The following is a 15,547-nucleotide window of genomic DNA, read 5'->3' as shown; positions in this document are numbered from 1 at the left end:
CAAACAATTATAAGAACATATTAGGAGCAACTCTATGCCAGCAAATTAGATAACCTGGAAGAGATGGATGCATTCCTAGAGATGTATAAACTACCAAAACTGAATCAGGATGAAACAGAAAACCTGAACAGACCTATAACCACTAAGGAAATTGAAGCAGTCATCAAAAATCTCCCAAAAAACAAAAGCCCAGGGCCAGATGGCTTCCCAGGGGAATTCTACCAAACATTTCAAGAAGAATGAATACCTATTCTTCTGAAACTGTTCCAAAAAATAGAAACGGAAGGAAAACTTCCAAACTCATTTTATGAGGCCAGCATTACCTTGATCCCAAAACCAGACAAACACCCCATCAAAAAGGAGAATTACAGACCAATATCCCTGATGAACATGGATGCAAAAATTCTCACCAAAATACTAGCCAATAGGATCCAACAGTACATTAAAAGGATTATTCACCATGACCAAGTGGGATTTATCCCTGGGCTGCAAGGTTGGTTCAACATCCGCAAATCAATCAATGTGATACAGTACATTAACAAAGGAAAGAACAAGAATCATATGATCCTCTCAATAGATGCAGAAAAAGCTTTTGACAAAGTACAGCATCCTTTCTTGATCAAAACTCTTCAGAGTATAGGGATAGAGGGTACATACCTCAATATCATAAAAGCCATCTATGAAAAACCTACAGCAAATATTATTCTCAATGGGGAAAAACTGAGAGCTTTCCCCCTCAGGTCAGGAACGTGGCAGGGATGTCCACTATCACCACTGCTATTCAACATAGTATTGGAAGTCCTAGCCACAGCAATCAGACAACAAAAAGAAATCAAAGGCATCCAAATTGGCAAAGAAGAAGTCAAACTCTCACTCTTTGCAGATGATATGATACTTTATGTGGAAAACCCAAAGACTCCACCCCAAAACTGCTAGAACTCATACAGGAATTCAGTAAAGTGGCAGGATATAAAATCAATGCACAGAAGTCAGTGGCATTCCTATACACCAACAACAAGACAGAAGAAAGAGAAATTAAGGAGGCGATCCCATTTACAATTGCACCCAAAACCATAAGATACCTAGGAATAAATCTAACCAAAGAGACAAAGGATCTGTACTCAAAAAACTATAAAATACTCATGAAAGAAATTGAGGAAGACACAAAGAAATGGAAAAACGTTCCATGCTCATGGATTGGAAGAACAAATATTGTGAAGATGTCAATGCTACCTAGAGCAATCTAAACATTCAATGCAATCCCCATCAAAATACCATCCACTTTTTTCAAAGAAATGGAACAAATAATCCTAAAATTTGTATGGAACCAGAAAAGACCCCGCATAGCCAGAGGAATGTTGAAAAAGAAAAGCAAAGCTGGCGGCATCACAATTCCGGACTTCCGGCTCTATTACAAAGCTGTCATCATCAAGACAGTATGGTACTGGCACAAAAACAGACACATAGATCAATGGAACAGAATAGAGAGCCCAGAAATGGACCCTCAACTCTATGGTCAACTCATCTTCGACAAAGCAGGAAAGAATGTCCAATGGAACAAAGACAGTCTCTTCAACAAATGGTGTTGGGAAAATTGGATAGCCACATGCAGAAGAATGAAACTGGACCATTTCCTTACACCACACACAAAAATAGACTCCAAATGGTTAAAAGACCTCAATGTGAGACAGGAGTCCATCAAAATCCTAAAGGAGAACACAGGCAGCAACCTCTTTGACCTCAGCCGAAGCAACTTCTTCCTAGAAACATCGCCAAAGGCAAGGGAAGCAAGGGCAAAAATGAACTATTGGGACTTCATCAAGATAAAAAGCTTTTGCAAAGCAAAGGAAACAGTCAACAAAACCAAAAGACAACCGACAGAATGCGAGAAGATATTTGCAAATGACATATCAGATAAAGGGCTCGTATCCAAAATCTATAAAGAACTCATCAAACTCAACACCCTAAGAACAAAGAATCCAATCAAGAAATGGGCAGAAGACATGAACAGACATTTTTCCAAAGAAGACATCCAAATGGCCAACAGACACATGAAAAAGTGCTCAATATCGCTCAGCATCAGGGAAATCCAAATCAAAACCTCAATGAGATACCACCTCACACCAGTCAGAATGGCTAAAATTAACAAGTCAGGGAACGACAGGTGTTGGCGGGGATGCGGAGAAAGGGGAACCCTCCTGCACTGTTGGTGGGAATGCAAGCTGGTGCAGCCACTCTGGAAAACTGTATGGAGGTTCCTCAAAAAGTTGAAAATAGAGCTACCATATGATCCAGCAATTGCACTAATGGGTATTTACCCCAAAGATACAAAAGTAGGGATCCGAAGGGGTACGTGCACCCCGATGTTTATAGCAGCAATGTCCACAATAGCCAAATTGTGGAAAGAGCCAAGATGTCCATCGACAGATGAATGGATAAAGAAGATGTGGTATATATATACAATGGAATATTATGCAGCCATCAAAAGGAATGAGATCTTGCCATTTGCAACGACGTGGATGGAACTGGAGGGTATTATGTTGAGTGAAATAAGTCAAACAGAGAAAGACATGTATCATATGATCTCACTGATATGAGGAATTCTTAGTCACAGGAAACAAACTGAGTGTTGTTGGAGTGGGGGGTGGGGTGGGAGGGATGGTGTGACTGGGTGATAGACACTGGGGAGGGTATGTGCTCTGGTAAGCGCTGTGAATTGTGCAAGACTGTTGAATCTCAGATCTGTACCTCTGAAACAAATAATGCAATATATGTTAAGAAAAAAAAAAGAAGAAGAAGGTAGCGGGAGGGGAAGAATGAAGCGGGGGAAATCGGAGGGGTAGACGAACCATGAGAGACAATGGACTCTGAAAAACAAACAGGGTTCTAGAGGGGAGGGGGGTGGGAGGATGGGTTAGCCTGGTGATGGATATTGAGGAGGGCACATTCTGCATGGAGCACTGGGTGTTATGCACAAACAATGAATCATGGAACACTACATCTAAAACTAATGATATAATGTATGGGGATTAACATAAGAATAAAAAAAAAAGCTCTCCTAAAAAAAAAAAATATGACAAATTAGAAAAAGAATGTGTTTCAGTATTTAGGAAATTTTTATGCACACCAGTATTAACTGTTTAGTATTTTCATCCATTTGTCAAATAAGATTCAAAGACAAGAACTTGACAAAACACCCTGAAATAATTCTGTTAGTTTAACCTAGTGTGTTTTACTGTAGGAACTTAGAATAAAGCCAAATATTTTTTAAAGTACTCTTTTAAAAATTAAAGCAAAAGAAGTCTTCTATAATTCAACTAATTTCACTATTTTTCAAACAACTGTCTTTGAATTTAATACAGAGCTTTTTTTTTAAAACACATTAGCTCAACTGAGTTTTATTTAGACTTATAAAACAGTTAGCTATTTAACTTCAATGTCCCTGAACTCTGCTGTTACTCAGTTTATAAACTATGAGTAGGTTACTCTGCCTTTGCACAAGTTTCATTTAATAACTTTTCAATGGGTTATACTATTTGTATGGTGGCCTGTTCTTCTATGTGTGGGCCCCTGAAGTATATATACACCAGATGGGTAAAATTAAACCATGGACAACAATTTTTCCAAATGTACAAGGTCACTAATAAATACTTACAATCTCAGTCGAGGTTCAACACATCTGACAAAATAATCATACTCATCCTCCTCTTCTTCATCCCAGCTCCTCCAAATGTTTTGATAGAAAAACCTGAAAAGGAAATTCATATCATTCAAATTCAATCACTGGCTCAGTGTTAAGGTTTGGAGGGGTGCAAGCTAAAGAGTAAAACAAAACTGTATCAGCTCCAGTAGACAATGTTGCATAAATGTTAGACTCGATAGTCAGGAGTCATAGAACTTCTATGGATTGGCTAAAGAAATTTTTCTACAACACTGGTTCCATTATGATCTTTAATTAGAACTATTTATTGGGGTGCCTGGGTGACTCAGTTGCTTGAGTGTCTGCCTTCAGCTCAGGTCATGATCCCAGAAACCTGGGATCAAGTCCCAGGTCGACTGAGCAGGGATTCTCCTTCTTCTTCTCCATCTGCCCCTCCCCGCACCAGCTTGTGCTCTAAATAAATAAATAAAATCAAAAAAAGAAGAAAAAGATTTATTGACCATCTATAATTGGGTGTGGATGGTAGTGCCATTTGTTAAGACAGAAAAGACTGGTAGAGAAACAGGTTTAGGTTAAAAACAGAATTGTTTTCTCCATGTTTGAATGGAGATGCCTATCTGACCTCCAAGTGGATGATGTCAAGAGTCAAGATGAATATACAAGCCCAGAGTCCAAGGGAAAGGTCAGGGCTAAAAACATATATCTGGGAGTTGTCAGCATATTGATGGCATTAAAGCAACGGATGAGATCATCTAGGGACATAATATAAAGCAGCAGTTCTCAAACCTGACTTCATGTTAGAGTCCCCTTGGAAGCTTTTAAAAATTGGTTCCCAAACCTATTCCAGACCAATAAATCAGAATCTTTGGGGGAGTTGGGGGTTAGATACAGAATTCAATTTTTTTAAACCTCTCCAAGTGATCTAACAAATTTTTATTATGGAAAATTTCAAACATATACAAAAGCAAGTAGTATAATGAATACCATGTATGCATCACCCAGCTTCAACAATTATCAGTGCATAGGCAATCTTTTTTCATCTCTACCCTACCCACTTACTTCTCTGCTCTCCACCCCCACCATCCCAACACTGGATTACTTTAAAGCAAATGTCAAACATAGAACATCATTCACAAAATTTAGTATGTAGCTTTAAAATAAATCTTGATATCAAGAAAATGTCATAATTCCCTTAATATCCAAATATCCAGTTAGTGTTGAATTTTCCCTGTTTGTCTCTTCGGCTATTGTTGCTGTTGTTTTATCATTGGCTTGTTCAAGTAAGGATCCAAACAAGGGTCAACCATTGCATTTAATTAAATCACTTTTATTCTACAGATTATCCCCCCCTCCTTTTCTCCTTGCAATTTATTTAACAGTTTTCCACACTCTGAATTTTATTGATTGCATCCCCATGGGGTCATTTAACATGTTCTTCTGTTTCTTTTACTTCTGGTAAACAGTAAGATCTAAAGACTTGATCAGCTTTAGGAAAGATTTTTTTTAGCAAGGGTACTTAAAAGGAGACACAATGTACTTCCATCAGGAAGTATATGATACCTGGTCATCTCTTCTGATGATGAGGTTAAGAAACCACTGGATTCATGTTTGTCAGCCTGATACATCCACTACCAAGTTCCCCCTGTGAGTTTTTAACCAATGGTTGTAGTAGCCAATCATGATCATTGCCTAGAACCTTTATTTATTTTTTTTTTAAAGATTTATTTATTTATTTATTTGAGAGAGAGAGACTGAGAGAGAGCACATGAGAGGGGGGAGGGTCGGAGGGAGAAGCAGACTCCCTGCCAAGCAGGGAGCCCGATGCGGGACTCGATCCCGTGACTCCAGGATCATGACCTGAGCCGAAGGCAGTCACTTAACCAACTGAGCCACCCAGGCGCCCTAGAACCTTTATTTATTATAAGTTGTAAAATATTAATATTCTGATCCTATCATTCTCTCTTCATGTATTAGTTAGAACACTCCTATAAATAATGATCAGAAGAGCCACCACCAAAAATAGTGGGTGGTTTCTTTTTTTTTTTTTTTTTTCAAATAATGCTTAGAAAAAAGTGAATTTACCTGTAATCCCACTGAGAGATAATTGTTTTCAACAGTCTGGCATAAACATGCTTTCCAGACTTTGTCTCCATGAATGTGTATACATGTGTATATGTAGGTGTGTGTGTGCATGCACACGCTCATGCACACACATGTTCTCTTTAATTAAAAGAGGACAATACTATACATGCTGTGGGGAAGATTGCTGTATGCACTTAACATACAATCCTAATAACCTGGTCTTTTATATAAATTTGACCAGCAGGACGATAATGAGTAAAGGCAGCCAGGGGAGGCAGTAACAGTGGTCCATCCGATGGGTAAGAGAATTTATCAGTGGCATTGTTTATGAACACCAGAGCGTTGTGAATAAAAGCACACTGATTAAAAAAAAAAAAAAACACTCCTATAAAATAACAATTCCAGGTGATTCTAATGTGCTTCCAAGGCTGATTAAAGAGAGAGAAGGGTAACTAGTCTAGGATGGATCCCTGGGTAACTCCAACATTTTAAAGTTTTGAGCAAGAGAGGAAAAGCAGGCCAAGATGACTAAGAAGCTGGAGGGGAGTGTGTTAAAAAGATGGAAATGATCAAATAACTAGAATGTGACCAAGAGGGAAAGCAAGATATGATCAGAGAAGAGGTGATGGGGAAGGAGAACATGGAGGACTTTGGTGACCTCAAGCACAGTTTCAGTGGGGCTGTGGGGCAGAAGCATTACTGGAATGCCAAGAAGTGCAGACTGAAACTACACAGAACTCTGTCAAGAAGTTCTGCTGTGAAAAGGAGCAGTGAAAATGAAGCCATCTCTTAATCCTTATAGATTGGACTGCCAGTCTCTTCATCCTCTAGAGTCATTTTTCTGTTGTTGTTTGGCGCTTTTTTTTTAAGATTTTTTTTTTTTTTTTTTAATTTGAGGGAGAGAGAGAGCACAAGAGCAGGGGGAGGGAGAAGCAGACTCTCCACTGAGCAGGGAGTCTGACACTAGGCTCGATCCCAGAATCCTGGATCATGACTTGAGCCGAAGACAGACGCTTAAGAGAGAGCCACCCAGGTGTACCCTATAGAGTCATCTTTAAAAAAAATGAACCTGAGCATGCCTTTACTCAATTAAAAAAACTGCTGGCTCCTACCCTCAGAATGAAGTTCAAAATCCTGAGCGTGGCAGTGTTCCATGGGTTCACAATCTGGCTCTAGAGCTCCTCTCTTGCCTCAGACCTCCTACATGCCAACTCCCATTTCACAAGCTCTTGCAAACCTCCGTGTGACATACTGGTCAGGCTGTCCATCTTCTCCACCTGGTGAGCTTATACCCACATTTCAAGACCCAGCTCAAGTAGTAAGCTCACCAGTACCATACTGGACATTCATACACCATTCACATCTGCACCTCCTCCGGTGTTTATTCCCTCAAGACAGAAACCTTGACTTCTGCTATATCCACTCATATCTCCTCATCCCCCAGATCCACTCCACTATCAAGTCCCAGCCATCCTACCCTGTCGGGAAGCCTCCATGTGTCCCCTCCATACCCCACTCCCGTCTACTCTCTTGCCCCTCACCTGGTCTTCCTAGTCCATCTCCCTGCATTTGTTTTCCACACAGCAGCCAGAATGAACCTTTTAAAACAAAAAGCTGATCCTATTCACCTTTGAATAAAAACCTTTCAGTGCTTCCCCAGTGCTCTTAAAGACAAAATTGACTAACTGGCTGACAAAGCCCTGCATATTCTCCCTCCTGACCACCTATAAGCTGGTTTCCTAAGCCTCCCTCATTACTGTCTGTGTTCCAGCCACACTGGCCTTTCAGCGCCTTAAACTTACTCAGCTCCTGAAACTGTTCCCTCCCCACCCCTGCCACAGTCCCTTTCCACCTTGCCAACACTTCAGACCCAAGTTCAAATGCCATTTCCTCAGGAGACAACCATGTAACAGTCAGTGACCTAGTCTTAGAACACTCTACCTCTTCACTGCACTCACTGCAGTTTCCAATCACATATACACCGTTGTGTGATTAAGATTCATCTCCTACCTTTAGATTGACAGCCCCCTGGTGATGGTGATTGTGTCAGTTTCATGTACCAGTCAAATCTCCCCTTCAATTCAGGACCCAGCACTTGAATATTCATTGAATAAACAAATGAGAACCTGAATAATTTGAAATTTTCTGGGCATTGACCAGAATCTGAGCCCTCAAAATGAAGAATAAATTTAGCCAGGCTCACCTTCAAATAATACCATTACTAATTCTAAATACTAGTCTTTCTACCAACTTCAATACCCCTAGAGATTAGCTCCCTGACTCTTAATTTCCTAAACTCATCAATTATCCCTTTACCTTCAAATGCTTCAATTGACAGATTTTTTTCAAGTGAGAGAAACATAAGAGAATTATTCTGGTTCTGGACAGAAGCCAGTTGTTTAGATTTATATTGCTTGGCCTAATACTGAACATATAGGATTAAAAGTTCTTGGATACAATTAGAAGTTTTCCATAAGATCTTGGAAGCAGGGCCCGAGAAACATCCTGCTTCTTTGTAGAGCATTCAAATTAAGCTCAGCAAAACCAGGTTAACTCACTAATGGTTTAAAAACTGAAAACTATAAGACATTATGCCACACTATTAATGATCATTCTATTGTCCAGTCTCCCAGTTCCTAGAGGAATAGAAGTCCATTTTTAAATAGACAAAAGTCAGCTTTCCTTAGTGAATATACTTACAACACAGAAGATCCAAAAGAACTATCTGTATCAGGAACTATCTGACAAAAGATTTATCTGATGATGGTTATCAGAGGGGAGGTGATTGGGGAGACGGGTGAAATAGGTGATGGGGACTAAGGAGTGCACTTGTGTGATGAGCACTGGGTGATGTATGGAACTGCTGAATTACTATATTGTACACCTGGAACTAATATAACACTGTATGTTAACTACACTGTACTTAAAATTAAAAAAAAAAAAAAAAAAAACCCGCTCACCACTTAATCCAGGTAGGAGCTTTCCTCCTCATTCAAAGGACAAGGAGTGTACATGTTCAAGTGGAAATCAAGTATGCCAAAAAAGGTTGAAAGGTATGAACATATACCCTAAGGTTCCTGAAAATGACCTAAGAAGACACCTTCTTTGGCCAGATACATTCTTGGGGCGGGGGGGGCGGGGGGGAGTGTGTCTTTTATCGGTGCACAAGACATGGTGTACCACCTACCTCACTTTCTCTCCTTTCCTCATATTCAAGTACATCAACCATAAACCTTAGCATCCACAACTTTTAAGAGTTTCTAAACATATGCAAACCAAATGAAGAATCTCCTATCCTTTGTTAACATTTGGGGACACTGAATAAAAGCCATACAGGAATTCTGTGTATTTTTTTCAACTTTTCTATAAGTCTGAAATTATCTCAAAATGAAAATTTAAAATGCTTTTTAAATCTTTTTAATTTAAAAAAGATTCCCCTATCTTTGAATATTTTAAAATACTGCAATGACCAACTTTATAGTATGAGTTTTAAATCTGGGTATATAACACAGACCAGAATTACTGCATTTCATCCAAAGTTTCTGGCCACGAGGTTATTTTTATCAACTCTCCTCTCTTCCTACCTGACATGTTCAATTGCAAGAGCTGTCTGGTCAAATACTCCAGAATCATCAAACACCACCCACAGCTCCTGCAGGGGCAACCGATGTTCCTTCAAATTGAGGAGCTCATTCATACACTCCAAGGTAAAAGAGCTCACTTGAGATTCACAGAGGTATGGGTCGGCAAGCCTCACCGCTGCCTTCAAGGCTGCAAAGTCCACATCGGTGACCTGAAATTTAAAATAATATGATTTACATGGAAATCAAAATTAAGATACTTAAAAAACACTACTAGTAGCCTGATTTTTTTTTTATGCGTGTAATGGGAACAGGGAGCCTTCTTCCATAATATAAAAAATAAACAAGAAGGGCCTGGCTCTTACCCAAATGGAGCTTACACTGTAACTGAGGAGACAAACAAGATGGTGATGAGCATGTGACAAAGTATAACCAGTAGGGGTGGTGGTCTGGTTTTGCTGGGATGGTCGGGAGAAGTCACTTCTTAGCTGTGATGTACAGAACAAAAGGGAAGCAGCCATCTGAAGAGCAGGAAGGTGAAAAGGCCCTGTGGCAGAGAAAAGCTTGGCTGCTGGAGTAGCAGACAGGCAGTATTTTTTGCTGGAACCAAAGGAAAGAAACGGGCCGGGAGAGGGGCAGCAGGAGATGAGGTGAGAGAAAAGGGCAAAGAGATCAGGACAGAAAGGGTATTGGAAGGAGCTTGGATTTTGTATTCTCTAGACAATGAGAAGCTACAAAGCCAACACCAGGGATTTGGTAAATGCAATGCATTCGAGGTTTTAAGCAGAGGAATGACACATTTCTCTCTTAAAACAATGACTTTGACAACTTTTAGAGAGTGGATCAGGGTGGAGGTCGGGGGTTGGACGTGGACAGCCGACAGGACAGATGACAACATTACCGTAACCAAATTAACAGGCCTTTACTGCAACCAAAGATATTAACATAATACGAAATTTAAATCACCAGGAACAGCTGCAATCCACTGCCTCTTCCATAATCACTGCAGTAAATGATATCATTTTCTAAAAGAGCTGCAGCAACAACTTGTATTCTCACTCCCTGGTTTAACATTTTAGTTAACAGGGTTTTCTGTGGTCCAGTTAACAAACACTGAGAAAAAAATCACAGCTGTAATTAGAATGCAAATTTAAGGTAAAAGGACCAGTCAGTTGAAAAATAAGATTGTTTTTACTTTTGACAATGGGACACATTATCAAGAGATTGACCATATATCTACGGATTTGTTAGGCAAAATATAGGCCAGTTTTAAAATGCCTGCTTGGTTTGAGTTATTTAATGGACTACAACTAAGAAGGTAAAAAATTAATTGAAATTCCATTGACTTCATAATGAGACCTCTTTATTTTTTAAATGGTCTCAAATACCTCCTCCACTTCATAGGTTTATAATTCATTTCCCCTTGTCAAAGGACACTGGAACTTTAACCATCTCAATTCCCTGGTAGCTCCTCCTTGGCTGCCTTTAAAATTTGCAGAACACTTCATACACCATGACAATTAGATGTGAAAAACATGCTATTTTCAATCAGCTCATAAACTTTAATTAAAAATAAGCACTTTGGCTGTAACAGTCTGAAGGAAAGTGCTTTTAGCTAGAGACAAATGTCTTAACAACAGAATTAAATTTACCTCAACCAGCACCTCAAACACATTAGTGTGCCAGACTGCCCGCCATCCAGATGGTTCAAGGACCTTCTCCAAGAACTCAGCTGTGAATTCTCTTACTTCAGAGGCCTTGCAGTCAGCTACAAACAGATTAAACACAGTAAGAATTGAGACTGCATAAAGCAGAGAAAAGTTAATAAATCCACTTTCTCAATACCAACTGGCAATCTGGAGACTGAGACAGACAATCTACTTGCAAACTGAAAAGATAAAAGCAGGGGGGAAAAAAGGAAAAGAAAAGAAAAACCTACTCACCTAAAATGTAATCTTGATAAGCTTTGAATCGCTCATAGAACAAAAGTTGACTTGTCTGGAATATTTCTGGGAAATGAGTCTTTCCTGAAGGCACAAAACTTGGTAAACTGGAACCTGGCTTATCATGATTGCTACAATCACTGCATGAATCTTCATCTTGGAACAGACCTAAAAGAACAAAGAAAATAAGCAGGCTTAACTATCCTAGACACTTCCAGTGCTTATAGACTGCTTCTAATTTCATATCCTTGCTTAGAAATTCCAAACAAAATACAAACAAGGATTTGGGTGTTTTATTTACCTTTATCACTGTCAGAAATTAGTTTTCCAAACTTGAAAATATCTCAAAATCCAAGTTCTACTTCAAAACAATAAGAACTTAAAATCTTTCATAGGTTAGGTCTTTGTTGTTCTGTGAAGTTTTTCAGGGAGGCAGAGAAAAAGGGTCTTTTGATTCACTAGAAATCACTGAAGATCTCCTTCAAAGGTTAAAGCTATGATTCTTACTATAGTTAGCAACTTATAATGGTCAAATATCTTACAGTTATTTTTTTTTCCCCAAAACAATTCCATAAAGCTGAATTAAAGTTAGGAGCTGGTTTCCTATATTCCTTCACAAATGAGCTGAAGCCGGCGCTGGCTGGCTCAGTCGTTAAGCGTCTGCCTTCAGCTCAGGTCATGATCCTGGGGTCCCAGGATCGAGTCCCACATCGGGCTCCCTGCTCGGCGGGAGGCCTGCTTCTCCCTTTCCCACTCTCCCTGCTTGTGTTCCTGCTCTTGCTGTCTCTCTCTGTCAAATAAATAAAATCTTTAAAAAAAAAACCAAAAACACAAATGAGCTGAAGCCTCCCTTTATTTTCTGCAATATCAGTCAATGGCCCCTCAATAAACAGGGATGAGAGATTCTTTTTTTTTTTTTTTTTAAGATTTTACTTATTTATTTGACAGATAGAGAGACAGCACAAGTAGGCAGAGTGGCAGGCAGAGGGAGAGGGAGAAGCAGGCTTCCCGCTGAGCCGGGAGCCCGATGCGGGGCTCGATCCCAGGATCCTGGGATCATGACCTGAGCCGAAGGCAGCCGCTTGGCCGACTGAGCCACCCAGGCGCCCCGGGATGAGAGATTCTTAATAATGTGTAAGGTTTACTTTGCTAAAGCTACTTCGCTAAATGTTCCTCCTGATTTCAGTGATTGTCTAAAGAAAGGATTAGAAAATGCTAATCACATTAGGTTTGGGCTCTATGTAATTATGTTTCATAAGGCATGATTTGGTCAGTGGCATATCTAATTCTGTATAATACGATGGTTTTTGTTTTTGTTTTTTTAAGATTTTATTTATTTATTTGACACAGAGAGACACAGCGAGAGAGGGAACACAAGCAGGGGGAGTGGGAGAGGGAGAAGCAGGCTTCCCGCGGAGCAGGGAGCCCGATGTGGGGCTCGATCCCAGGACCCCGGGATCATGACCTGAGCTGAAGGCAGACATTTAATGACTGAGCCACCCAGGCGCCCCTAATACGATGTTTTTAATAGACAAAACAACTACTAAATAAACAATGCTGGGCGCCTGGGTGGCTCAGTTGGTTAAGCGACTGCCTTTGGCTCAGGTCATGATCCTGGAGTCCCAGAATCGAGTCCCGCATCCGGCTCCCTGCTCGGCAGGGAGTCTGCTTCTCCCTCTGACCCTCCCCCCTCTCATGTGCTCTCTCATTCTGTCTCAAATAAATAAATAAATAAAATCTTTTTTTAAAAAAAATTAATTAAAAAAATAAACAATGCTGAGGGTAGCATTTAAGCTGGCAAAATAGTTTCCACAGGTTGTTTCAGGAAGGATATCTGAGACTATTATTAACAGCAATCTTTCTCTCCACCACACCCCACGCCACCGCCCCCTGCTCCTCATGTTTTCTCCTTCCTTCAACTTCTTTGCCTCTATTCAGGCCACCAGAACTACTTGACCCCACAAATGACCCACAGCCTACTCAAGTCTACTGCTCACATGCCAATGCACATGAGCCTCAGAGGACATCAATACCTCACTAGCTGTGTGGCAATCTCTCTGTGCCTCAGTTTCCTCTCCTATAAAGGGAAGATGAAAATAGCATGCCTATTTCAATTAAATTAACTAAATTACCTGTTAATCACTTACAACAGTACCCATCAAATAGTATATATAAATGTTTATTAAAGAAATAAGGGGCGCCTGGGTGGCTCAGTTGTTAAGTGTCTGCCTTCGGCTCAGGTCATGATCCCAGGGTCCTGGGATCGAGCCCCGCATTGGGCTCCCTGCTCAGCGGGAAGCCTGCTTCTCCCTCTCTCACTCCCCCTGCTTGTGTTCCCTCTCTCACTGCGTCTCTCTCTGTCAAATAAATTAATCTTAAGAAAAAAAGAAATAATACCTTCTCCTCACACCCATTAGGATGGCTATTATCAAAAAACAACAAGAAAAACTACCAAGGAAACAAGTGTTGGTGAGGATGTGGAGGAACAGGAACTCTTGCACACTGCTATAGGCAATGGAAAATGGTACATGGCTATGGGGAACAGTATGATGGTCCCTAAAAATTTAAAAATAGAATTACCATCCGATTCAGCAATTCCACTTCTGAGAATACATCCAAAAGAACTGAAAGCAGGATCTCCAAAAGATATTTGTACACCCATGCTCATTGCAGCATTATTCACAATAGCTAAGAGGTGGGAGCCACCCAAGTGTCCATTATTGGATGAATGGATAAGCAAAAGGTGATATCTACATACAAAGGAATATTATTCAACCTTAAAAAGGTAGGAAATGCTGACACCTGCTACATCATGGACGAACCCTGAGGACATTTCATGAGGTTAAATGAAATAAGCCAGTAACAGGAAGACAAATTCTGTATGAATTCATTGATATGAGGTACCTAGAGTAGCCAAAGTCATAGAGACAGAAAGTATAATGCTGGTAGCCAGGGGCTGGGAGAGCGGAAGATGGGGAGTGATAGGTACAGAGTTTCAATTTACAAGATGTAAGAGTTATGGGGAGGGATGGTGGTGACAGCTGCACAACAGTGTGAATATATTTAATACCACTGAACTATACAATTAAAAATGGTTAAGATGGTAAACTTTATGTGTATTTTAACACAATATAAAGAAGCAAAGAATACCTTACTTCGGCACAATTCTTTACAGCCACTTTGAAAGTACTACTTTTCACACATTATTTCAATTCACCTTCAACATTCTGTAGGACCATGGCCCTGTTTTCCAGATAGGAAAACCAAGGCCAAGTGATTTTTGCCAGTTAACAAGAGGGATTAGTAGTGGAATCAAGTCACATGTATGTTTTCTCCGTTTGCCAGGACTCTTTCCGCTACATAATCCCACTGAAAATGTTAAAGGAAAAGTCTGAACAGCTTACAATATTAGGAAAAAAACCATAACGGAATCTCCATAAAGAGGTAGACAGGACTGAAAATTATACTTGGGCTCTATTTTTAGACTCTGCCCCATCCTGGCTCCGCTAACTTTGGGCGTGTCAGCTACCCTCAGTGCTCAGGGCAGCTACTGAGGCCAAGCGTTCACGTTTCTTTTCTTTTGGGAAAGGGTTCGTGATGTCCTCTGAGAATGAGATGAAAAAGAGGAGACGTCTCTCCACAGATGAACGCGCAAAAAACAAAACCCGGAAGCCCACCCAGACCTCCAGGTTGGAAATTCCTGAGCGGGCCCAACTCCCTTCCGTGTCAAGGAAGCTGAAGCCAGATGGGGAGAGAAGGGGAGATGCCCCGGGTACCTCCCGACTTTGACGTTCTGAGAAGGGGTCGGGGCCTCTCACAGTCACCGCCGCCACCCTAGCCGCCGGGTCCGGAAGGCCGATAAGACCCAGGGGCCCTCGGGGGGTCCCGACGCCCCAAGCCACCGCGGCGGACACGGCCGGCTGCTAGGAGGCGGCTCCTCGGACCCGACAAGACGGGCACTCACCTTTCTCCAGAGGCGCTGGCTCCTCCTCGACCGCCCAGCCCGTGCGCTCCGGCTGCGGAATCATAGCCTGCGACCCCAGCCCGACACCCACCAGCAATCCGTCAGCCATTTCAAATTTCCGCGGGCAGCCGTCTAGCCCTGTAACAAGGTGACGCAGGCGTTTCTGATTGGATGGTGGCCGAGGCTCTCGGGCCAATTAAAGGAAAGCGTACGTTGCCCCATTTCCGAACGAGCTCCGCCCTCTCCAGCCTCCTCTAATCCCGGTAACAGCGCCTTTGCGCCACCTGCTGGGCGGGCGGACCGCTCTTCCCGTCCT

At 41.2% G+C, this 15,547-nt stretch overlaps 1 protein-coding gene across 1 annotated transcript in view; it reads right to left on the bottom strand.

Annotated features, from left to right (window-relative positions):
* SHCBP1 (SHC binding and spindle associated 1) overlaps positions 1 to 15,340 on the bottom strand; it is a 38,380-nt gene extending 23,040 nt beyond the window's left edge. The window contains exons 1-5 of the mRNA XM_035025296.1: positions 15,232 to 15,340; positions 11,268 to 11,435; positions 10,977 to 11,092; positions 9,328 to 9,536; positions 3,656 to 3,748 (exon numbers count right to left, since the gene is read on the bottom strand). Of these exons, the coding sequence (XP_034881187.1) occupies positions 3,656 to 3,748; positions 9,328 to 9,536; positions 10,977 to 11,092; positions 11,268 to 11,435; positions 15,232 to 15,340 (695 nt within the window). The remainder of the gene's footprint in view (positions 1 to 3,655; positions 3,749 to 9,327; positions 9,537 to 10,976; positions 11,093 to 11,267; positions 11,436 to 15,231) is intronic.
* Positions 15,341 to 15,547: the final 207 nt, after the last annotated feature.

This window comes from Mirounga leonina, unplaced genomic scaffold (assembly GCF_011800145.1).
Source record: "Mirounga leonina isolate KUSES-001 unplaced genomic scaffold, KU_Mleo_1.0 Mir_180, whole genome shotgun sequence".
In the NCBI taxonomy this organism is placed as follows: domain Eukaryota; kingdom Metazoa; phylum Chordata; class Mammalia; order Carnivora; family Phocidae; genus Mirounga; species Mirounga leonina.
This window is presented reverse-complemented; position numbering and strand designations above follow the sequence as displayed.